Source organism: Zootoca vivipara, chromosome 2, assembly GCF_965207765.1.
Source record: "Zootoca vivipara chromosome 2, rZooViv2.hap1.1, whole genome shotgun sequence".
In the NCBI taxonomy this organism is placed as follows: Eukaryota; Metazoa; Chordata; class Lepidosauria; order Squamata; family Lacertidae; genus Zootoca; species Zootoca vivipara.
The window spans coordinates 35,936,362-35,961,961 of record NC_142584.1 but is presented as its reverse complement, the minus strand read 5'-3'; the positions used below and the strand labels follow the sequence as shown (position 1 = coordinate 35,961,961).

Genomic DNA, 25,600 nt, shown 5'->3' with positions numbered 1-25,600 from the left:
AGGCACAGTCACACACTTCTCTGCATGAACCCAACATCCACCCCCTGCTTGTCCTTATGACACAACCTGGAGCTATGAAAATATTCCCAAGGTAAAGTTCTATGATGTAGACTTTCTGATTTAACTCTCCCACAAAGGGGTGTGTAGGAGCCGGAGTGGTAATTCACTACCTGCATGAGGGCCAAGCTCACTGTTATAGTAATAATGTATGCACAATGGAATGCTAAGATGCTTGGCTGCTGCTTTCTTAACTCCCTAACCACGCAATTTAAAACATCATTTTGCTGTAAAATCCACCCCTGCTAAAAGGAGGGCCTTTTCTTTCATTTTAGAAGGGGATTTGAGTGCGAAACAGAGGATTCACATTGGAATTGTGCTAAAATGAAGGGCTTCCAAGCAACAAGCACCATTCTTTGAACCGTCAAAAACTGCTGGTTCAAAAATTCAATGGAAGAATTTTGCTCAGTGGGGCGCAATATTCTTCCTCCTGATTCAGGGCGATTTCTCTTCCTCTCACTATGTATTTCCAAATGACACAGACCGCAATGTTTGGTAGCTTTCTGCACCCCTGCTGCCTTCTGTTCACACAATGTTGAATGAAACCCTGCTTCCCCCCCCCCATGTCAACAACTTGTGTTTCCTAGCCCAGAATTTAGTAGTTTTTGGGGTTTTTTTTTACTTCTGTGCTTTAGGTTTGATTTGCAAGAACTGTACATAAATCTAAAGATATTTGGCTTGATTCTGCGATCTGTTTTTGTACCAGGCCAATATTTTAAATAGTTTTACCAAGTTTTGTTGAATCATAGTCATTGGACCTATTTTTTATTCAATCAATGGGCTGGAAAATGTGGTGAACATGTGTGCGGAGAATGTGCTGGCTGAGAAGTACAGAGTATCTTAGCTCTATAACTTTAATGAAAATATAACTGGCACTGCATCAGCACAATTCCTACATATCAAACCATTCTATATTTAATAGATCACAAATGGACCCATCAGCCCTAGTCCTTGCTTTTCATAGCTGCTGTAGAATCCGACCTCGGTATGAGTCTGGATTTGGTGGCTGACAGATATTGTAATACAACGAGGCAACCATTCAGGATTATTTTTAACTAGCTGGATTACTGCTTCGCTTCCAGTCGTTCTTTAAAGTTTTGCTCAGCATTCTGTGTTGTCTCTTGTGTGTGAACACGTAGACATGCTTTTTATGCCTCGTTTTCTAGTTCAGAAGCACTGATGATAAAAAAAGAGTCTTATTTCTTTTCACTTACTGATAATCAGGATTGCTGGCTTTCTACCTCACTGCTCACAAATTTTGGCCACAGTGCTTTATGTCTATTGATCCCAGTGTCTTTAGAACATTTAACTCTGTCTTGGATCATGGTCTTTATTGTCTGCAGCTAGTTTTCAGTTTATGTATGTTTTTAGTTCTGTACTGTTCTTTGATCTTACATTTGATGCACATATTCTTGGGGTCGTTCTGAGGAAGGAAGTTTTATAAATAAATAAATAAAATTATCATTCGTAATATTTCACAGGTGAAAAAGCAACCAGGTGTCTACTGCTGAATGATTTACAGCTGTTATATTAGGGCAGGCATCCCCAAACTTCGGCCCTCCAGATGTTTTGGACTACAATTCCCATCTTTCCCGACCACTGGTCCTGTTAGCTAGGGATCATGGGAGTTGTAGGCCAAAACATCTGGAGGGCCGCAGTTTGGGGGTGCCTGTATTAGGGGATATCTGCATTAAAGATTTGAACCAGTCTGAAACTGGATTATATGCTGTAGCTTTCCCCAAAGAATTGTGGGAGTTGTAGTTTGGGGTGTGTGCAAAAACATATTTTGAAGGGTATCACATCTTCCCAGAAACCTTCATAGAACAGGGAACCCCTTCATAGAACCCCGTGTTTTTTGGTTGGGAGCTCATGTGTTGAATTGGCTTTGGAACTGGCTCAAAAAAGTGGCATATATAGAATCCTAGAATTGGAAGGGACCCAGAGGGTCATCTACTCCAACCCCCTGCAGTGCAGGTATCTTTTCCCCAATGTGGACCTCAAACCCACAACTCTGAGATTAAGAGTCTCATGCTCTACCAACTAACTGAGCTATAGGTTTGCTGTCTATTTGTATTTTCTATAGATTGTTCTCACAATCTTTCTGAAGCTGACGGAAGACATCCAAGTTTATTTGGGCACATAACTTTCCTCCCTGATTTCATACTTACTATGGAAGAGCTCTTGAAACAGGAACAAACAGATTTCAGTAGGCACAAAGTACTACAGCAAGTATGCTTTCAACAAGAGGATCAGGGAGGACTGTTTGGTTAAAAAAAACACCCAGCATGTTGTAATTTTTTGTTTCCTATACCAATTCTCCAAACTGAAAGCTGATGTCTGAGGCTACAGAGGGCTATGGTGACCATTAGGCATTTGAGACCTGTCTTTCAACTACATCTTCCGTATCCATTGGTACTGTATACACATTATTAAGTTTTGCTCACAAGCTAGTCCTTTTGTCCCACTGATGTGCTGAGTGGCAGTCCTACCTGTAAATCTACTCACAGTTCTCTCCAGTCACAGGGAGAGGAGCTAGCAGTTGTTGCACTTTGTTACCACAACAAGAGCTAATCCTATATAGCCCTTGATTTTAGTTTGTCACTTTTTTGGCAAAAGTAAATGTTTTCATCCTTCAGATAGGCTTTAAATTCTCGTAGCTTTAGATTTCTTAGTGCAGAAAATTATTAGGTTTTTTTTTATGACTGCTTTGATTTTGGGAGTGATGTGTTTGTGTATTTTTAAAAGGCAGATCTGGCTCCTTTTAAGGACCTAGAAGAAGGTTCTAGAGTTTCCACTACTGTCTAATCTTGGAATGTCGTGCAACTTTTGTAACCTTGTGCATTAAATTTTTTCCCCCTTCTGGGAATCGTTTATCCTATAAAAACTGATTAACAGACATCTGTCGACAAATGCCAGCAGCAGCTAAGCTCCAAATCAGAAGATCTTGTAACTTTGTGGTTATTATTTAAGAGACCTTTTGCACCAAGTCCAAAATTCCATTGTTAGCTAGAGGGGCAGTAAACATTACAACCCTTGGTCTCTAGACACTGTTGAAATTTCATGTGGACTGGCTGTTCCAATTGGCTTCATTTATTTATGAAGAGTTTCCAAGTTGTGACACCCGTCGTGGTGATGAAGTGCTAAACTGCCATAAAAGGGGCGTGCTGCACTTGCAGACACGAAGAAACAAACCTTCACTCAACTCCTGAGATCCAATTAATAATTCCCATCAGAAATCAAAACACCTTCATGCTCTACTTATTATTCCTGCCTTTACGATTCTCATGTCATAATTAGAGGGAATGTGAAATCATGACTCGTAAAAACTACACATGTATTCAGTGTTTTGCAGTTTAGGAGAATGTTTTCCTTAAAACAAACTTATTTCCATTAAAGCATTTCCAGAAGTTTTAAATACTTCATAGCAAAAAGTAGTTTCTGTGAACGTAAAGAATTAACACCTGGGCTCTGCCTTGCATGGAAGGAAGGATCCTTGAAATGACTTCACATTGAGTACTTTCAGCATTTACATCAAAGCAATACAGTGGTACCTCGGGTTACAGACGCTTCAGGTTACAGACTCTAACCCAGAAATAGCACCTCGGGTTAAGAACTTTGCTTCAGGATGAGAACAGAAATTGTGCCACGGCAGCAGGAGGCCCCATTAGCTAAAGTGGTACCTCAGGTTAAGAACAGTTTCAGGTTAAGAACGGACCTCCAGAACGAATTAAGCTATTAACCCACTGTACCACTGTAAATGTTGCTTTGTATCCAGATACCTCACACTGCAGTCCAGTTGTATTACTGTATCCAGTTGTATATGTTTAAATAAAATCAAAATTACTTATAATCGGGTGCAAGATTACAGGCCAGGTAATTCAGAACATTATGCTTTTTGAATAGGTGTAGCTTATGATTCTAACATGTTTAAGTTTCAATGTCCCTCTTGCTAGTTCCTCTCCATGCATCTAGCCCATCACGAATTATTTCTCTGAGTGAATTCACACCATGTTTTAAAAGTTCATTGGGTATTTCATGGACATACAGGCATGGGCGTAGGCAGGGGGGCAGGAGGGGGCAATTGCCCCCCCTAGAAGCAGGGCTGCTGACCAGCATGCCCCGCTGCCCGCCCGGTGCCGTCTCCCTTCTCCCTGGCTGGCTGTGGAGCGGGCGGAGGGAAAGCCAGGCAACCGCTTTGCGCGGCTCTGGGGCTTTTGCTCCACCTGCCCCGGCGATTGCAGAGGGGGAGGAGGGGATCGGAGCAGCCCAATTTTGGGCTGATCCTGGCTCCCCCTCACCCCTGCCGATCGCGGAGGGGGAGGAGGGAGTCGGAGCAGCCCGATTTCGGGCTGATCCTGGCTCTCCCTCGCCCCTGCCGATCGCGGAGGGGGAGGAGAGGATCGGAGCAGCCCAAAATCGGGCTGATCCTGGCTCCCCCTCACCCCTGCCGATCGCGGAGGGGGAGGAGGGAAAGCTGGCAAGGGAAAAGGAAGCTTTCCTTGCCCCGCTGTGGCCCCTCCCCCGTTCCTTGGCCACGCCCCTTGCCCCCCTGATTTTCATCCTGGCTATGCCCCTGCATACAGGCCAACATCTGTTGGATCTTCACATCCTTGTTCTTCCTATACACAAGTGGCAAAGAGCAAATGCTCTCAGACATTATTTTGAAAGGAGAGAAATGTCCCCACCACTAGCACCTCTACAAAACTTTATCTACCACATCTGCCTTGGGATATTGCTGGGACTGCTTTATTTAATCTTGTAGATCTCACCACTGGATAGAACAACAACTACGTACTGCTGTGTTGTGATCCTGTCGAAGCCCTAGTTTCGCTGTGGAACAGTGAGATGGAAAGGGCCATCTACACAATCACTCCTAAGCACCACCTCTGGCCTTGGGGAGTCTGATTTAAAAGCTCCTTTGCTGTGGGCAATGAAGCAGGCGTGGTGTTGCTTAGAACAGAAGTCCTGGTTCAAATCTGACTAAATAGAGGCATGAGTGCATTCCACGTTCCTGGCACATGGCAGTGATGGTAGCAAACAGAACTGTGTGTTCATCATAGCTCATATAATCAGCAGGTGAGGCCTTGGTGGTGGTGGTGCCAACACTCGGGGCTGCCTGTTTGGTGGTGACATATTCAGTGGTGGTTCCCCGTTTGTGGAGCTCTTCCTTAGTGAGGTGCATCTGTCTCCTTCATTATTGATTTTGCAGCATTCCTTATTACCCATTTGATGGCCCAAAGACGCTGTTCCTGGCAAACCTGAGATCACTGTTTAAGAGTGTTTTAAGCTGTTTTTTAGAATGTTTCAAAAACTATGGGGGTTGTAGTGTTTGATCGTTGTCTGCTGCCTTAGGGTCCTTTGGAGGGAATGGTAGGATATGTAACACAGTCAATCAATCAATCAATCAGTGTGAATCCACCTCCATTCAATGGTTGTTCTGATGACAGAAGCAGCAGGATCATGAGGCAAGCTACAGATCTGTTTTTGAGGTATTGTACCTTGGAGACTTGTAAAAACATGTGTTATGGGATGATCCATTACTTCACTTGTTTGTGGTTACTTTTTACTCAGTCAGGCTCGGGCCTGCATTTGATGCAATGCATGAGGTGATTTTGTGTGTGTGTGTGTATGTTTATTGATTGTGTGGCAACCTGGCAGTGATGTGGTGCGCAGGAATGAGTGATCACTCGTCACATATCATGCACTTCCATCCTCTGCCCAGTTGCCATTTTGCGCATGAAAGCTCACAGGATAAAATCAACCTGAGAGTCGTTCAATGTTGAATGAGGCCTTTTTCAGTCTGCCTTGCATAAATCCTCTTTGCCCAAAATTGCATTTCAGTGGTTTGTATATTAACAATGTTGATAGTTACTGAATGATTTTGGAAATTCAGATAATTCATAACCAAGTGTTACGCTATTTTGCACAGGTCTTCTGCAGATTTAATAAAGGTTTAGCAGTGATTAATGACTTGGACATTCTATCCTGCCAAATTAAGATCCGAAGGAGAGGCCTTGACTGTCAAATGTGAAAGTAGGATTCCTGTTTCAGCAAACCACACATGGGTTTGTCTTTTCAGCTCTAGAGAAGTCGTTTTTTAAAGGGCTTGGCTAGCCAACAGTGCAATAATCAATCTTTTGTCCCTGGAGACCAGGCTGCTACAAATCTTACTTTAGGTGAAAAGTTGAAGAATTTGATTAGTTGGTCTCATCCCAGCTCCCCTTTTCCCACATTTAACAGTTTGGCACAAGTCACAATCTTTTGTTATGGGAGGCCCAAATTTGAAACAGTGGGGAAATTTCTGTTCAGAATCAAAGTATCTTGACAGCATTAAGTGTGCTAGCTTAGACACAGTCATTTTTGTATCTAGCTAGCTCTGTTGATCTTGTAGTGACAGAAGCATATTCCTCTTTGGGGTGTGCAGTGCTTCCAGTGGAGCATTTTTTAAATTATTTTTTTCAGCAAGAATTCATCGTTAGAATATACAGATTTAAGAGTCCTGTTATATCAGACCAAAGTCTATCTGATCTAGCTTTCTGTTTCTAAGTATGGCAGCCAGGTGCCTCTGTGAAGCTTACAAGGAAGGCATGAAGGCAACACCTGTCCCCTGTCGCCTCCAGTAGACCACATTTAGAAAATCGTTGGCCCTAGATTTGCTTTTGCCTTTTCTTAACCATTTGGTTGCCCTTTTCTGTATGCTTTCTATTCATTTTTTAAAAAACATTTTTTGGGGGGGGATTTACCCTGCCTCTTGGTTCCTTGAAGTTCCAAGATAGCTCACAATCCTACTGCAAAATTAAAAAAACTTCCTTCCAGTAGCACCTTAGAGACCAACTAAGTTTGTTATTGGTATGAGCTTTCGTATCTGAAGAAGTATGCATGCACACAAAAGCTCATATCAATAACAAACTTAGTTGATCTGTCTCTAAGGTGCTACTGGAAGGAAGTTTTTTATTATGTTTTGACTACGGCAGACCAACACGGCTACCTACCTGTAATCATACTGCAGTAAATAATCCGTCTATTGAAATGATTTTGTGAACACAAACTAAATTAATAAATGATGGTTGGTAATTGTGAGAACAGACTTAGAGTGTTGTGTCCCGTCCCGTCCCGTCCCCCACCTCTGGATTAACTAACAAGATGCCTAATGCAATTCTATGTAAAGCCTACTCATTTGTGGCTTCCACTGTTCTTTTTTTTTTAAAAAAAATATTTTTATTAATTTTCCAATTAAAACCAATTATATCACATTCAATATTTCAAATTATACACATATATATATCAATCAGACCGAATGTTATGCCAAATCATCTAAAGAATTTTTTATTTGGGTTCCCATGCTTCAAGAAATTGGGAATTCCTCGCAACTGTCCACTGCCGTCTTTTTTCTAAAGTTCAAATCGTCCTTCAAGTTCATAATAATCCAGATCTTCCCCTTACAGTCACAAAGATGTTTTCCACTTTCACGATTGTTTCCCAGCTGCTGATATAAATATCAAACAAAGTCTCACAGATGTTCTTTCTCCTGTGTGAGTTAATCAGTCCAGCCTCCCCATAAATCTTCTTAATGGAGCTCCTGTTGCGTTGAAGCAATTCGAAGTAGCGCCATCTTAAAAAGCTCAAATCACTTTCGCTTTCCTCTCATGGCCATGAAAATTTACGATCATTATAGAATTTACAGCTTTTCCAGGCAGGAGACCCAAACATCAAACCATAGACTCTTGGTAAATTAATGGATCTCCTTGCCCTATAGCTGAACTTAGCTTCAGGTCGCTGCTCCAATTTAAAGTGCGTCACAGCTCATAAATCCTCCGAACGCATTCAGAACTCCTTCCGTCCGACTAGGGGGGGGCTTTTCTCATCGGCAACTCCACATCTTTAAAAAAATATGCTCAGTAACAACAGTTATAAGGTTCAACTCACACAGTCTTTTGCTTCTCTTTCACTCCAAACAAGCCAGGACATCGCGTCCGGGAAGGTACGAGGCAACAATATGAAGAAAAAAAATAAAATAAAAACTCACTCCCCTTATCGCTCCGTCCCCATCAATCCTTCTTCCAGATGCAGTACAATCTTTGACTCCTCTCACTCGGCAGCATAAATTTCTCAGCAGTAAACAGCGCTTCTTTCCCTCCTTCTGAAGTATGTCCATAGATTTAAGCCTAATTATCTTCTTTAACCATGGAAATCCCCGCCATGCAGATTAGCGTCCGGGAGTCCTGGCCCTTGTAAGTGCTCAGCCCAAGCTCCCCCCACTCCAAAAACAGTCGGAGTGGGTCTGGGGGCATCGCGGGCCAGCGGCCCCTCTCCGTAACCCCCGGAGAGGGTAGGGGGTTGCCATTTACTCCCCTAGCAACCGCCAAATTCCTTACAAAGGTCAGAGAGATGGAAAACAGGTCCGCCATTCCTGCAGGCGGAAACCGGAACCACCTGTGGCTTCCACTGTTCAATGCAGCTTACTCCTGGAAAGGTAAAGGGACCCCTGACCATTAGGTCCAGTCGTGACCGACTCTGGGGTTGCGCGCTCATCTCGCATTATTGGCCGAGGGAGCCGGCGTATAGCTTCCAGGTCATGTGGCCAGCATGACAAAGCCGCTTCTGGCAAACCAGAGCAGCACATGGAAACGCCGTTTACCTTCCCGCTGTAGCGGTTCCTATTTATCTACTTGCATTTTGACGTGCTTTCGAACTGCTAGGTTGGAAAGGCGTGCATAGCATTTCAGCCTAAAAGAGCATGCAAGGTTAATTCCACAATTTCCCACGTGGCCCAAAGAGATACTGAATTACAACAAAGAGCCCTTTCAGTTAAATGTTTGCTTAGGGTTTACTAATTTATACCATCATACCTTGGAAGTTGAATGGAATCTGTTCCAGAAGTCTGTTCGATTTCCAAAGCGTGGCTTCTGATTGGCTTGCAGGAAGCTCCTGCAGCCAATCGGAAGCCACGGAAGCCCCGCCAGACGTTCAACTTCCAAAAATAGTTTGCAAATCAGGACAGTCACTTCCGGGTTTGTGGTGTTTGGGAGCCAAAATGTTCAAGAACTAAGCTGTTCGAAAACCAAGGTACGTACGACTGTATAGCCCTTCATAGGGCTGCTGTATTTAAGCACAATAGTTTGTATCCCGTTGTGTCCATCCACTCATGGAAAGCTCTTTGTTTCAGCAGAGGCTTCTTTGAACAGAGGAGGAAGCTCTTTTGACAGATTCTTCCTTCCCTGTAGAACTGCTTACACCAGGGATCAGCAAACTTTTTTCCTCTATCCCTCATAACTTGTGGGGGGACGGACTTTTTTTGGGGGGGGGATGAACGAATTCCTATGCCCCACAGATAACCCAGAGAAGCATTTTAAATAAAAGCACACATTCTGCTCATGTAAAAACACCAGGCAGGCCCCACAAATAACCCAGAGATGCATTTTAAATAAAAGGACACATTTAACTCATGTAAAAACATGCTGATTCCCGGACTGTCCACAGGCCGGATTTAGAAGGCGATTGGGAGGGATCCGTCCCCCAGGCCTTACACCAAGCCCACCCATGGCTTACACCTTTCCCTCCTCCTCAATCTGCCCCGGAGGATTGGAGTGCTTTCCAGAATTGTGTGGGTGGTAGTGCATGGCTGCTGCAGGAGAAAGGGGGAGTATGCCAAAATTGTCTCCTCCCCACCATTGGAAATAAATTTATTCTACCTAACAATGACAGGATTATTTTTAAACATGATTTGGCAACTTAGTTGGAATATAGGGAAAGAATCGTCAGTGTAAACTAGTGTTCTGTGCTATGGTCATTTTTCTTTATGCCATACTAGGTAATAACATTCTGAAATATTACTTTTATGGTGGGAATGATTACTTAAGAAAACACTCAAAGCATGATGGAAGACAGTGAGAAATGAGCCTAATCAAAACGAGCATAAATTCTTGCAAACAGAACTGATTTGACCAAATTGTAGGGAAGGGATGGGCGGAGGGGAGAGGGAGAGCTGTCTGCCCTGGGTCTGTGGAGGGTGCTTAAAATTGATAATCCTAACCTATTCTCTGCATTTGCAGATGTTTCCTTGTTATGGTTGCAAAGCATGTGGATTCAACATTTCAAATAGGTCCATTATTTGCTTATGTTATCTGATGTTTATATGTGCCAAATTGGAATTTTATTTTGAAAGTGCAGACATAAAAAGACACTTGGACAAAAAGACATCTGCCAGCTTGCTATAAAGCCCACATTTTAGCCATACTGTCAGGTTTACAGTGTTATTAGTTGGGCTTTCACTACAATTTCTTCTCTGGATGCTATGCTGTCAGTGTGCTCATTTTGGGTGTGAAAGAGAGGGTAGGGAGAAGGAGAGACTGCTTGATTTCGATAATCTTTAAAAGATCTAAAATGTGTAGGTTCAGAAGGAATATGCATCCATGAATATACACATATATAGGAAGAAATTCAGCATAGTGCTAAGGAGATCGCTCTGGCAGCAGAAGCATTTCTGCTTGCCTGCTGGAATGATCTGCCCTCTCCCACACTGTCCTCCACTGTTCCAGGGGTTCTGCCCCCAAATCAATTTGGGGGCACATGATGAGAGTGTGGGAGGAGGGGGAGGAGGAGGAAGAAGAAGAGGGAAAGCCCTATTGTGCTAGTGCAGGGACGTCCAACAGGTTGATCGCGATCTACTGGTAGATCCCCAGGAGGTTTTGGTAGATCGCGGTCGATCGCCGGTTCCCTTTCCTTAGCGTTGGTTAAATTGAATCCAGTCCCTCCCCCTCCCCCCGCCCTCCATGGTCGCACAATCTGCAGAACGGAAGACTGAGTTTAGTCAGCAAGTGAGTGGCTGTTCCTTTCTCTCCCCAAGAACCCCCCAAAATGGGGCTTTCCTCCTCCCTAAATAAATGTCAACAACTTTGACCTGAAAACCCCCCCCCCCCAAAAAATGGGAGTAGATCACTGCCAGTTTTTAATTCTGTAAGTAGATCTTGGGAGTTGGCCACCCCTGTGCTAGTGGAAGTCTTTGTGCAAGCTTCCACTAACAAGATTAGTTAGTTAGTTAGTTAGTTAGTTAGTTAGTTAGTTAGTTAGTTAGTTAGTTGGTTGGTTAGTGTATTGTTGCAGGGTGATAAAGAGTTGCACTTCATATCCCAAAATGTGGTAGAACATAGAAGGCCCCTCTCACTGCACCACAGCCTCAACCCATCATTCACACTCTCCCTCTTACGCACGCGCGCGCACACACACACACACAGAGAGAGAGAGAGAGTACATACATACACACCAAACCATCACCATCACAAAACTGTCTGTCTATTTGTGTTTGTTCCTCTGTCATATTTATTCCATTATGACTGTGTTATCCTTTCACTTCTTGAACACATATTTAATAGACTAAGAACTATGACTTCCATTTGATAACATAATATAGGGAGCAACAACTGAGGACAGAAGGGAGGTGCTATTCAGGGGGTGAAAGGAAGTTTAGCTCCAAGACCCTTTGTGATTAGCAGTTCTTAAACATTTCCTAAATAAAAAAAAGAGATTTTTCTGAGAATTTGACTGTTGAGTGTGTTCAGAGATGGGGTGGGGGGTTGTATATGTGCACTATTGCACACTGCAGTTTATGGGGAAAACAAACCAACTTTTCAGGCATATGAGCAGAAGACCAAGTACTAGAGCCCCCCCCCCCTGTTTTTTTGTTTTCCTCTCTGAAATGCCTTTAGATTTCTTAAGGATCACCTTATAAAACAGACATCCATTAAGTTCCAGAAAACACGCAGAGTATTAACTTGTGCAAAACTAGCCCTGGGAAGGAGCATGTTTTTAAATACATGGTCCAATTAGTTCTGCCGCATTTGAGCACTTAAAGAGCAATTACAAAACACCTCAAGTTGGGGGATGCTGAATGAATTGTGGGCGTTTTTTCTTCCCCATGGTCTCTCTGATGGAATGAAATCCTGTTCAGTTCTATTCCACCAGCATCTCACACACAGATATTGTGTCAGTTTAATAATATTTGACAATAGTGCCAATTTAGAAACAACAACCCATTGCTGAAAAATGTAAGTTTTTGTTCATTTGACATTTGTGCTTAGGGTTTCCAGAATTTTATGATTATATTTTGGTTCGGGTCAACAGGGTGTTTCCCCCTCTTAACTACTCTTAATTTCAGTTGTGTTACATTTACAGTGGAACCTTGGTTTATGAACACCTCGGTTTATGAATTTTCGGTTTACGAACACTGCGGACCCATCTGAAACGGATTAATTCACTTTCCATTACTTTCAATGGGAAAGTTCGCTTCAGTTTATGAACGCTTCAGTTTATGAACAGTCTTCCGGAACCAATTGTGTTCATAAACCGAGGTACCACTGTAGCTTCCTTTTCTTAAAAAAAGAAACACCAAAACATTTTCAGTACAGTACATTCCTTAGGATTATAGAAAGCTGCCTTATACCAAGTCAAACCTCTTGCTCCCTATTGCCTCTGCTGACTGGCAACAGCTCTCTGGCAGGGGTCTCTCCCAGCCTTCTCCGCAAAGACCAGGTATTGAGTCTGGGGCCTTTTGCATGCAGAACAGATGTTTTGCAACTGAGCAATGGCTCTTAAAAGAACCAGTGCAGCGTATCAATTCCTTGGTGTGATCTATGTCAGATATTTCACACTCCCAGACAGCTCAGGGCATCTTGCATACAATGCCTGGTGGCCATCCATCCAAGTTGGATAAGACAACAGCAAAGAATGCCTTGGGCATCCTCCTGCTCCTTTTGTTCAACTTTTGGCAGCTTTAACGGTCTTAATTGTAACCTATTTCGCAGCTTCATGTTCCTATGATCTGAGCAGCATGGGCTGATCATGTCCTAAAACCTACATGTTGAGAGTCTTCATCTCCCATAGACATTGAGTTTACTATTTATTCAAGGAGAATGTTTCCCTGGTGACTGCTTTTGGCTCCTCTGGCAATGCTGCTAGTCCGTTTTCTGTCCGAGTGTCTTTGGAATGTTGTACTGTGTCTCACTGAAGACGAGTCTTGGTCTCTCACTCTTTCCCTCTATTTCTCAGGGGAACCATCTGGACACACCGTGTCTTGTTTCTGGAAGAAAGAATCCTCAGTCGGTGGACTTTCTTCACCATTTGGAATGCTGGCAAACAGGGAAGGAAGCTCTTTAGGAGTTTGACTCCAGCTAATCAGAAAAAAGTGAGTTTACAAGGAAAAATGCACGAATGCCACTTAAGAAATGATCATTCTTGCTGCCATATATTTTAATATTCATTTACTTAAGTTTCATCCTTCCACTTATTATCTTGGTATGAAGAAATACATAGCCATATTTACACTGCTGGTGGGTTTTTTTTAAATGCTAAAATTGGTTTTAAAATGGCATAGCTGAGACAAGAGATGTCATTCTAAATGCCCCATGGAAGATACTTTGGGGCGACGCTGGCCATGCTGTGTCAAGTTGTCTTCTATATGTGTGACTTGTTACTGTTTCAAACATGTACCATAGAATCATAGAATCATAGAGTTGGAAGAGACCACAAGGGCCATCCAGTCCAACCCCCTGCCAAGCAGGAAACACCATCAAAGCATTCTTGACATATGCCTGTCAAGCCTCTGCTTAAAGACCTCCAAAGAAGGAGACTCCACCACACTCCTTGGCAGCAAATTCCACTGCCGAACAGCTCTTACTGTCAGGAAGTTCTTCCTAATGTTTAGGTGGAATCTTCTTTCTTGAAGTTTGAATCCATTGCTCCGTGTCCGCTTCTCTGGAGCAGCAGAAAACAACCTTTCTCCCTCCTCCATATGACATCCTTTCATATATTTGAACATGGCTATCATATCACCCCTTAACCTTCTCTTCTCCAGGCTAAACATACCCAGCTCCCTAAGTAGTTCCTCATAATGATTGCAGTTGTAGGCTTGCTCACATGTGAACACTGTGAGCTGTGTCTATACATGTGCAAATGTTTGTGTGAAAGAGCACACATGTCTAGAAAAATAGCACTGCTTGCTTTGATGCCTTTCTGGGAACAAAGCAGAATAATGCTCAATAAATAGCCAACTTTGTTTAATCTCCCTGCAAGCAAATCAGGACAAATGCTCAATAAACAGGTTGTCTGGAAGCAACCCCCTAGAATCAAATGACTTCCCCCCCTGTAACTAGCCTTGAACCATTAATGCACTCCCAAACAAATGCAGAGAGAAAGCATGAGAAAGAAGACATGATAACCTGTTTAATCAGCAATTCTGAGACCACCCATCCAGGCAACAGAAAGGACACATACAGCCCACAAAGTGCAGCACTGCACATTTCGTCAAGACAGATTTAGTTAACAGAGAATAATGTATTGTCATTAACTGGAGTTAAAATGCATTGGAAACCAGCCCCTGAAAGCAGGCAACAACCAGTGCATTGAGTCTGTAATTTCATGGATTACATTATTATTTTTATTAAATTGGGTAGTGCCTAAAGATGTTCAACACTATACAGAACATTTTAAAAGACAGAAGTCCTGCCTGCAGGCTTACAGTCATTGGTCATCTGTAGAAAAGTCTGATTGTAAGAAATACTTAAATCAAACCATATAGCCCTTACTAGGATTTCATCATAATTAACCATGTGAATAAAAGCATACAGTGGTACCTCTTGTTATGAACTTAATTTGTTCCGGAGGTCTGTTCTTAAGCCGAAACCCTTCTTATCCTGATGCACGCTTTCGCTAATGATACCTCCTGCTGTGTGCGTGCCTCTGGTGTGCAACTTCCACTCGCATCCTGGGGCAAAGTTCACAACCAGGAGCAACTACTTCTGGGTTAGCAAAGCTCATAGCCCCAAAGCGTGTGTAACCAGAAGCGTTCGTAACCAGAGGTACCACTGTATATAGTAAGGGATAGAATCCATAGGAGTGTGCCTCCCAAGGCAGTGTCTGGAAGGAAGAGGTAGGAAATAAAAATGCATGCATTTCTGTCCTGCTTTGTGCAAGCTAGATGCGACTCACAGCATCCCTTATCCAGAAAAGGAACCAGACTGTAGAATATTGTGCTTTTGAATATCCACTTCCTACCTCTTAGTGACAAAGAAAGCATACTTCTGTACTTTTCTGGATGCCAGCTGAAACTCAGTTTTGGAATCTCTCAAAAGCAATCATCACCTGGAATCCAGGAAAATTGCAGTGAGGGAATATGAAATTGGACCCAGCTTCTCCCTTGTGTTCTGTGGAAGCTGCACATGAACCCAGTTCAGTACTTTATTTGCAAGGCCACCTTCCTTCACTGTAAACTTAGCGTTGAATGGATTATTGCCAGCATGAGAAGCTTAAGTTCTGGACACATGCAAATGATTACTACTTTTTTTAAAGCTGACTGAAGTCTGTGCACTCCAGAATGTTGAGTCACCATAGTCACTTGAGTGCAGTTTGCAAAATGGTTTGATGTTGCTATGGAAATTTCATCATTTTCCTCCATCGTTGTGCAATGCTTTCTACAAAATCCCCTTGTTTGCTTTCATTTATCTTGGATTCTAGCTGATGCAATTGTTTCAGAGACTGTGGGTGGAGATGGGGATTCAGTCTTACACAAGGCAAGACCTCTGGACACAGCAAGCCAGCCTTTGGGACCTCTTTTTCCAGCCTGTTGCTTGTTTAGCCCTCTCGCTTATCGGGTGAAATTCTCACTGGTGTAAGCAAGTTACAACTTCCAAAACTTGGCTTGCGATTGGCTTCTTAGCCCCTGTGCCATTTATAGAACCGCATGCTAGAAACTCAAGGTTGCCACCCACTGAGAGAAGCCGTGGTGCAAGAACAGAATGATGCAGCTGTCTGTGGTGTTTCGCCATCAGGCGAGTCAGCTTTTCCTCTTATTACAAAATGGAGAAGCCCTTCCTAGTGCTGGTGTGGCTCTGATTAACTGAGATGCTGACATTCTTCCAAGCTGACCTTTGCATAACATTTGCTTTGGCAACACTTAAGGCCAGGATATTATTTTGCTTGTATCAAGGTTGTAATTAGTCTCTTTTCTTTCTTCTACTTTATTTTGCTATGGAAAACAGCTGGCAGCATTAACCCTTAGATTTCTGGTTGTTGTTTTATTTTGATGGTTGTCTTTATTGCAGCTTTTTAAGGGAAACTGCTTATGACACACACCTCCTTCCCTAACATGTAGCTGTCTAAACAGGAGAGCGTTTCACTAGATTTGTGGTCAGTGCTACCACTCACATATGTGTGAGATTAGCTTTCTGTGCTCAGTGGTAGAGATCTGCAGCGTACTGAGCTTTCAGAAGAGTCCAGTGCATGTTAGAACTTACGTGCTGCCAACTGAAGCACAGAAGTTCTTATTGGATCAAATACATTGGGTCTTTCCTCTGACCAGAGTCCAGTAGACACAGAACTCCTGGTTTGGGTTTGGCTGTCCTTGGCTCTTCCTATCCGTAATCCCTTATCATTGCCTTTTCCCTCTTTCTGTTGGCATCAAGGTTTGCAAATGACAAGGTGCAAGGGGTTGTTTTTGTTTCGCTTGCTCCTTTGTCAAGCACTATGCATTTATTTGGCAGCTGCCCCATGCTGACATTCATACGCTGGGCAGCTGACCATGAAGATTTTGATAGCTCAGTACGGTATAAATAGTAGGATGGTTTTTTTGGAATGCATCATGAACTCAACAATCCTGAACTTTTACAGCTGCTCAGTGATGTAAACACCCATCTCGTTGTGCACTGGTGACTGTGTAGGTGCCTTTTCATGTGTGAGGGTAGCCTGGATAGGAGAAGAAACTCTAGTTTGAAGACCCTGCTGAACAACAGGAGGAATCAACCTGCTTCCCACCCAATTAGTGCATCAAACACTACAAAAGACAGAGGCGTGTACCCTTGGCAGTCAGGGCACCTTTGTCTCCCACACCCTGTGAACTGGGGACCATTTTCATGGACCAACCTACAGAAAGCCATGGAGTGTTGCTTTAACGTTCAGTTTTATGGGCTTCATGTCTGAGCAGTTTTAAGGAAGCCCAGCTTCCTAGCTGTACCTTTCTCAGATTCAAGGGATTGACAGGGCAAAGTTATAACATTTCTGCAAGAGTGAAGTTGAACAGACCCTTTTTGTTTTAAAAAACGCACATCCGATTCACCTCAAGGTTGCAGCTGTAGATAGAAACCCAGATTTTTACTGGATGTTTAAAGGGTCTGTTTTGTCTGCTTTTTGCTTGTCAGTCCAGCCTCAGCATCATGAATGTTTGGGTTACTTTTATGAGCTTATTCCCCTTATTGATTCAACGCAAGGAGATTTAATGAGAAAAGCACAACATAAGCAACATAGGCTACACATATGGGAACGTGCAAGTCCATAAAGTTTTCTGTACTGGAGATACTATGCAATTGGATTTTTTTCAGACTTGTTTAAAGTTTATTCTGTGAGTTTATGGATAAACTAATGCATATCAGAAGGACTGGAAATGTTGTACACACTTCCCGGGCATTTGCCCAAATGCACAAAGGTATCTATGCAAGCTCCGGCCCCAACACAGGCAACCAGCTACTCTAGAGATCTTCATGCAGTTAAGTTGGAGGTCTGAAGAGCTGTGCACATTCAGTTGAACTGGCTGAAAAACTATCTCCAGAGTTTTACACTTAATCATGTGGCTATCTCAAGAGCAGCTAACACACCTGGAGACTTTGGAGGAAGGGTTTCCATGCGCGCGCACACCCTGGTGGTGTAAGCCTGAACATGGTTGAAGAAGGTTGGCAAGTATATTCCCAATCAGATGTAGAACATAAAATCTTGTGATGCAGCCACACACACACACACCTGATTCCTGAATCCTTCCACATCAAACAAAAGGGGTGGGGAGATTATGGAAGGAAGTTGGACTGGGCAATAAGAAAACATGGCCATAGTTTCTTCTGTAGCAACCTGTGTGTTTGCTAACTTGGTCCCCTTAAAATGCTGCTGGACTCCAGTTCCCATCAGCCCATGTCAACATGCCCAATAGTCAAGGATGATGGGAACTGTAATCCAATAACATCTGAAGTACCAAAGGTTCCCTGTCTCTGATTTAGAATCCTGGTTTCCACTTCTGCTCCCTGCAAAAGCATGGCTATTTCAAGAGATGGTTTTGCAGTTGGACCGGAGGCAGTCAAGCTCATTAGTGTCTGCCAAGAGCAGTGTCTGCTCAGTATCCCAGACACTGTTTTTCACTCAACATGAGATCCTATAGGCAATGTAGGAGCTGTGGAATTATGACCCTTTCCCTGGAATATTGTGTTTTCTGATTGTTAGAACATTTGCCTTCTTGGTATATGCTATGCAATACTTCATGCAGGCTTCATAAAAGACATAGGGGCCTACTGATGGGAGGGAAATAAATAAAGTGTATAGATCAATCCTAGTATTTTCAAGTTAGCAGTTTGTGTAAGCCCTTACCCAGAGTTCTGTTTATTCCATAAACAATTAGGCATAAATTCTCGCTCCATGACTCTTCCCCCACCCTTCTAATTAAAAAGTAAATAGTGATGGCACAAAAATAAGCATCTTAAGACTAGACCACCCATGTGGGATATAGGTTAGTGCAGGAAGTACCTATTCGAAGACTGTTTGTGCACTACTTTAAACAGTTTCTGTGCTACCAAAGAATGAAAATTATGCATACAGAGGCCTCATATTTAGACTTTCATACATCTGATTGTGTATTGCAGGTTGCGTTCACTTCTTTTTACTGACAGAAATATTCATCAAGTGCTATGTTGGTTTTTGTTTTTTAAAAAAAACAAAGTTATGCCAAATATTAGTGCTATAACTTCAGTTTTGTAAACTGGATCTGGGAGGCCTGGACTGTGGCCAAGTTGATCTCTCAGCCTCAGTTCTTCCTATGTAAAAATGGGAATAACAGTGACCTGTTTCACAAGTGCTGGCCCTTTAAAAAAAAAAGTGCACCGTTAATCCAAGCAAAACTGTATAGAAATTGGAGGCTTCTCTTTCACCTGCATCAAAAGGGAGCTTCTTATTATTTATTCAGGTACTACAAACCTTAACCAAACACACCAGTATTTGCATTCTATATTTATTATTTTCTGGTTTTCATTATAAGTCGTCTTCTCGGTCAGATGTACAGCAATAAATAAGGTAAAAAATTGAGTGAATAAATACTACACATACATGCCTAGATGGCAAAGCGAGACTTCGGAGATGGCTGTTAACACCCTTTTTTGCACTGCTCATTTAGCCTGATGTATAAATACTGCATTAGTCAATGTTTTTTGTAGATCCCTGTGTGATTCTGCAAACACATAATGTTCCATCTTGGAGCTATCACACCATTTTAAGCACTTTACACAAAATGTGTCGTTGTAAGTTGTGTATGCTTAAAAAACAACACCCCAGAAAGGCAAATATAAAAATGCTTTCAAAAAATTGATAAGATTTTTATAGAACCAACTTTAAGTTAAAAGTTTATTCCCTCCTGCAATATATGTGGCTTCTCTCTCCTTGGTTTTGCTTTTTTTTTCCAGAATGCATTTTCTACAGGACCAATACGCTTGGCTCTGGGTTGAGAGCTCATCAATCTTCCATCCTGCAAGCAGATGGATTTTAAACTGCCAAAGTGGCCACTTTAGCCTGGGCATAGATGCCCATGGGAATAGTGTGTGGAAGGAGAAATTTTGTTATCTTGACCATTTTTAGCAACTTGGTAGGGGTGCTGTGTGTATGGTCTCTGACATTTGGGCAATAGTTAAGATAACTTAAAGACCAGGAAATAAAGAGATCGAGCTGTTCCTGTCATCACTGGCCATTACTGTAGTCTTAACTTGTACTGTGTTTTATATGTTGTCTTTCACTAGGACCTGGCATGGAGGAAATAGCTTGGTTCATTAATTTTGATTTTAAACGCATACAGACACCCCTTCCTCGAGACTTGCTTACATTATCCAAGTAAATATGTTAATTGTTGCAAGACTCTTGTATACAAGCACATAGCCACTCATTGTGATTCATGCTCACTTATTATGGAACGGTTGTTTTGTACTACTATTAAAACAACCTAGTAGTGCACATGCACTACTACACACAGACATGCACACACAGATGTGTGCAACAATTAAATGAAATGTTCAATATCTCCATTGCTGCTAAATAGCACTTGATCAACTGTTTCCCTAATTGTTTTCTTTCTGATCTCCTTTAGGTGGCTGCATTTTGCGATGTGGATACAAATAAAATCTCAAAAGGATTCTATACTTATGAAGAGTCGAAGGTTGGTGGCTGTCCTGATACATGCATGTTCTGAATTTGTGTCTAATCAGTATGGAGGAACAATGTCTAAAAATACATCATCAGGAGCTCTTTAACTCTTAATATAGTTGTTGTGAGAGAAGTTGCAAATCCCACATGGAGAAGCATAAATGTTGCAGTCAGAAGATGTAATTGCTATTGGATCAAAATATACAAAATCAGAAAATGTAACTACTGTTGTATTTAAATATACAAACTGGGATATATTGCTAAAATTATCTGTTGCCTGCTTTATTTGGGCTGCAGAATTGGGAACCACTGTAGAATTTGGATTTACATGTCAGCCTCTCAGCTGTTAAAGTAGAAAAGGAAATTGTAGGGTGCTTTGTGATAGATGTGAAAAGGAAAAAAACATCTCAGCTCAGCTACTAGAAAGAAACACATGGCTCCTGTTTCTAAACTCGAGCAGAAACCACTTATATGTTTTTCAAGCTGGTCTTGCCAGTCGTGAAACCTGGAGGCGGGAGATAGCGGTGGTGGTGATGCTGGTTTGCTTTTTTTGAAAGAGACATTTGGCTTCTAAGCCCATGAGGTCCTAGACTTGAGCTAGATTCTGAGAAGGGCTGCAGGATTGGTTGGGAACAGATCCCGCACCGCATTTGGCAAGCAAGGAGACATCCATGTGAGCTGATATTTCATCTTGTAATATGAACATTGATTTGAGATTATTGGCTGGCTTTGCGCAGCTTTCTAAACAACCTTACAAAGAAATGGAGGTTTTGGTTTGTTACCAAATCAGTGGCCCATAGTAGAATGAAGGGCTCTCTGTCCCGTTCCTGAACACTAGCTGGCAGCCTTCACTCTCCTTATGAATGGCTGTCATCTTGGGTGAGAGTGAATAGTCAGAAGAGAATGAACTATTCAGAATGAAAAGATTGCCTTAGAAATACAGAACGGCGAAGAATGAGGAGCAAAACTAAATTTCTAAACAGAACATTTCCCACTAGGAAATCCAGTTCCTGCTGCTTTTCCTCTTCTTTGCCAGACAGTTACCCTGAAAGGGAGGCTGTAAAATTAATACAGTAGAAGAGGGGGGGTTTTTTGGGGGGGGGAGAAGGTAGGTTGTGAATTAGCTTCTGTTATGTCAATAAATTAGGCCAGCAAAAGGAAGGATGTTGCTTCTGGGGCTGGATTCTGCTCATTCTGGCATCAATGGGAATTTGCTGCCTGCTTAACGAGGGACCAGGACTTCATATGCAGAGGCTAAAACAATATTTTGAGGAAAGTGGGATATCTATGGGGGTATAATTTATATCTTTTTATGTGTCGGGGGGTGGACCCCTAAATGCTGCTTCCTCTCAAAATGGCAGTGCTGGAGGTAGGAGTATTTCCACTTAGCTCCGGTGAGGATAAGCTAGGGAGAGCAAAACTCGGAGGGGGAAGAGGCACAAGCAGAAGGCACCACTCACAACACAGCAGCACACAGGGCAGCTTGCGACCACAGAACCCGAACTAGGCCAGGAATTATGCCATTCAGTTTAGTGGGCTGCAATGCAGCTATGGGATATAAGTTAACAAGAAATGTGCTTCTCTCTCTGTAGGAAAATCCCAAGCCCAGAATCCCCATCCTGCATTTCAGAGATGCTACCCCACCTTTCATTATTTGTGTGAAGTTGGTGAGTATAATTTCATTATCTAAGGCAAGCGTGTGGAATCCACACCAAATTAAAAGTTGTGTTTTCAGTTGCAATAAAGCACGCATTTATTCCTAGTTTGGTTTCGTTTGTCCCAACTTGGGGCATTTTTTTGTCCTCGAATTGACAGATAAAAGGAAGTGTAAAATTTGAGGATTTGGGCCAGGGCTGCACCACTACTGACTTCATATTAATTGTTGACTGAAGCCCACCTGGTAAACCAGTGCGTTCTTTGCTGCCTTCAAGTGGTGCTCAGTCATGTCAGAAACACACAGAAAGAGGAATGCTAAAGTTTTAAATTACCTAGAAAAGCACCATATCAAAACCACTCACCCAAGCAAACCCATTTGTTATTGAGAGCTGCAGCTGCAGTTGCATTTTTTTAAAAAAACAAAACAAAACAATTCTTTATAAATAATGCGTCCTTCCTCCCCCCAACCCCCTTTTTCCTTTTGTGTCTTTTCTATCATAAGCCCAGGAACTGTCTTACGGTATTTCTGATCTTTGTAAGCTGCTCTGGAAGTCCTCTTTTTTTTTAATGAAGAGGAGAATAAAAATGCATGCATTAATGAAATAAAAACATACCTCTTTTAAAGAGGATGCATTTTAGGGCTCACTTTTCTGGCGCTACTAACTTCATGAATAGAGCCATCACGTTTCAATAGCTCTTAGTGACACTAAGGTGGATGAGGGAAGCTTTGTAATTAGCCACTACAATTTTACCTGTGTTGCTCTAAAATCTGTTTTGTTTTCTTGAGAAATTAGCAGGGGAGGAATGATTGCATGGCCCCTGTGGTTTAATTCTTGCCCTGCGCTGTGAGAGGGAAACCACTACCAAGATTTTCATTAAAGTTGCATCTCTCCTTAGTGATGGGGATGTGATAGTTACGTTGTGCAAATTATCCTGCTACTCATAGTCCTTCCCCCTACCCTGAATATTTCAGCTAAACTGGATCAGCTTATTTTCCATCTTATGTTGTCAAGCAGAACTAACTCAGCAACGTCAGCAGACAGGTAGCAGAGTTAAACCAAAATGCTCCAACAAGTTTATATCACCTGTGAAACGTGGTAATAGTATACTAAGACACAGATGGTTATTGGATATTGGTAGAATGCCTTGGAGATGAGCATAGATCAATTCATAGAAAGCACAACATGAAGGCGCTTTTTTGATTACTGCTTAAAACTTCAGTTGCACTGAGAGTTACCCTTTGCATTTCATGTCGGGAATTTTTTAACTCCCCTTTAAAAAAACGCTTCACAGCAGCTAAATGACTTGCCAACTGGAAATGCCTTTCTTCTGTTTCCTCTCTATTCTCACTTTGCAATGTTTTGCTTCGCATCCAGTTTGAGCTGAAAACCTCACTCCGCCTCTCTTTTCCAGCAAGAAGAAGTAACTTGTGGTTTCTAAGGGTTGGATGAGTCCCCTCTTTGCAGGCCTGATGGCAGAGGAAATAGTTTCTAAACTGGTTAAAACTTGCTGAGAGAAGTTGAACTTTTGTTGCTCTATGGTGATATAATGCAGGCTAAGGATAAATCCGAGGATTCAGACCGATATGTATTTCTGGGCCCCTTGAACTTTCGTTTCTGCACAGGCCACATATGAAAGAGGAGATGAAAAACAAACCTACCCCACTGCTGTGTATTTAATTTCCCCCAAATGCATGAGCCCTTCCTCCTCCCCAGCCTCTGCTGACACTCCTGAAAGAGATGAAGGGGGAGATGCAGCACACAGTAAGCCCTGCAGACAAAGGACAGCAGGGAGTGTTTGGAGGGAGAGGGGCAAAAGAGGGGGAAATGGCACAGGCAGGCAGCCTTATTTAATGAGTAGTAGGAAGCCAGAGTCAGCCCTGCGATGATGTTGCAGCACAAAAGCTGCAACTATTATAAGCTGCATTTAAACATCAACATCTTATCTAGGAAATAGTATTGCAAACCAGGACTTTGCTGCATTAGGCAAGAAACAATATGGTTGCTTTGCAATGTTCCATTTTGGAGACCACAGTTCAAGAAACATGCTGAAAAAGTTGAGACGTACTAATGAAAGGGAATGAGTACTAAAACTGCTGCAGATGGAAGAGATGCGAGTTCTCTGGTAGTAAAATAAAGTCAGAAGGTAGAGGCAAGAGAGGAATTGCACATAAGTGTTCATTTGATGAGAAGCAGCATAGCTCGTATATGATAGATGAAGGTAAAGAGGACTTAGGTTTGTAAAATATTTTTGGCAGATGTGGTGGTGTGAGTTGTTAATTTCAGGTTTAAAACATTCTCCAGATTCAGTGTGGTGTTTGCTTTCTCTACCCTCCTTTGGTTTGATCCCTGCTTATGGCCCACTGAGCCATGTATCATACAGCTTAACCTTGTAGTATCCTTGGTCGCTGAATGATCTGACCTAGAGTTTTCCAAATTGTGTGTCGTGACACATTAAGTGTGTTGGCTGCAGTGTATAGGTGCCTTGCGTGAAAGCTCCCCACGCTCCTCCCGGGGCTGGAAAGGGGTTAGTTTAACCTCCAGTTTGCTAGTAAAATTGAATTACTGTGTCGTGAAATGATGCATGTCTAAAAAGTATGTAACAAACATGAAAAGTTTGGAAAGCACTGGTCTGATCTTTAATTGGGTGCCTTAAGCTTGTATGGTTTTGGTATACCCAGACACTCACGTGGCCCAAATCAGTCCTGGATTTGGTCACATCTATTGCCTGTATTTTTAACTGCAACCCACCAAACGTGGAAGGCGATTGTTGATGTGTTGTTGTTGTTGTTGTCACCATCTGGGTTATGCACTCACATGCCACTGCCACACTTATATTTTACTACCAGTAGGTTAAAAAGCATATACAGCATGGCCAGCCCATTTCTGGATTCATCAAGTTTTTCTTCCAGCCACAGTAAAAACTATACTGTTTAATTACATAGAAATCAGTGATAACTCCTTAGGAGGTGCCTGGGGAAGAGGGCCTGGATAGCCGGCCTTGTGCATCCTGAACATCTCTAGCACTTCCAGTGTTCCAGGGCCCTGGCCCAGATATGCAGAGGTGTCCGTACCAGGTGCATTTCCTTCCAAAACTTCCATTGCAGGTTAGATCTCATGGAATACTCTGCACCTCGATCCATTAGCTATGCAGCCCCAAGCCTAGGGATGAGATCCATGCAACCCTGCTGATTGTCATGAACCCAGCTGATCCTGCTCACCACATGCTGGGATATGCAATGGCTCCTCAAGGGCAAAGGCGGAAGTCTTTCTGAGTCCTGCTACATCTTTTGAATAGGAGATGGCAGGGATTTATACCTAAGGCTGTGTATGTGCAGACCATATGCTCTGCCATTGCTTCCATCGTAATCTCCCTTGCTAATTGGGGGGGGAGGGGAAAGCAGGGGGACATACTGTATTTTTCCATGTATAAGATGCCCCCATGTATAAGATGCCCCCTAATTTGGGGGACTCCAAATTAAGAAAACACCCCTCAGCACTACCTATGTATAAGACGATCCCCAATTTTAAACCTAATTTTTGGGTTTTAAAAAAACCTAGTCTTATACACAGAAAAATACGGTAATTTTTAGTATCTATAAATCTTAATTTCCAAGTGCCAGTTCATACTGTTTTTGTTCCCGCCACCACCCTTCCTTTCTGCATAGTTTCCTTTT

The 25,600-nt window shown here is 42.5% G+C and overlaps 1 protein-coding gene across 4 annotated transcripts in view; it reads left to right on the top strand.

The window, feature by feature from the left end:
• Positions 1 to 25,600, top strand: part of QTGAL (queuosine-tRNA galactosyltransferase) — a 186,705-nt gene that overhangs the window by 147,688 nt on the left and 13,417 nt on the right. For all 4 annotated transcript variants that reach the window (XR_015948061.1, XR_015948062.1, XM_035104653.3 and 1 more), the window contains 3 exons: positions 13,102 to 13,237; positions 20,213 to 20,281; positions 21,861 to 21,935. Coding sequence is in view for 2 of the 4 variants with exons in the window: in XM_035104653.3 (XP_034960544.1) it covers positions 13,102 to 13,237; positions 20,213 to 20,281; positions 21,861 to 21,935 (280 nt within the window). In the remaining 2 variants the exon portion in view is untranslated. The remainder of the gene's footprint in view (positions 1 to 13,101; positions 13,238 to 20,212; positions 20,282 to 21,860; positions 21,936 to 25,600) is intronic.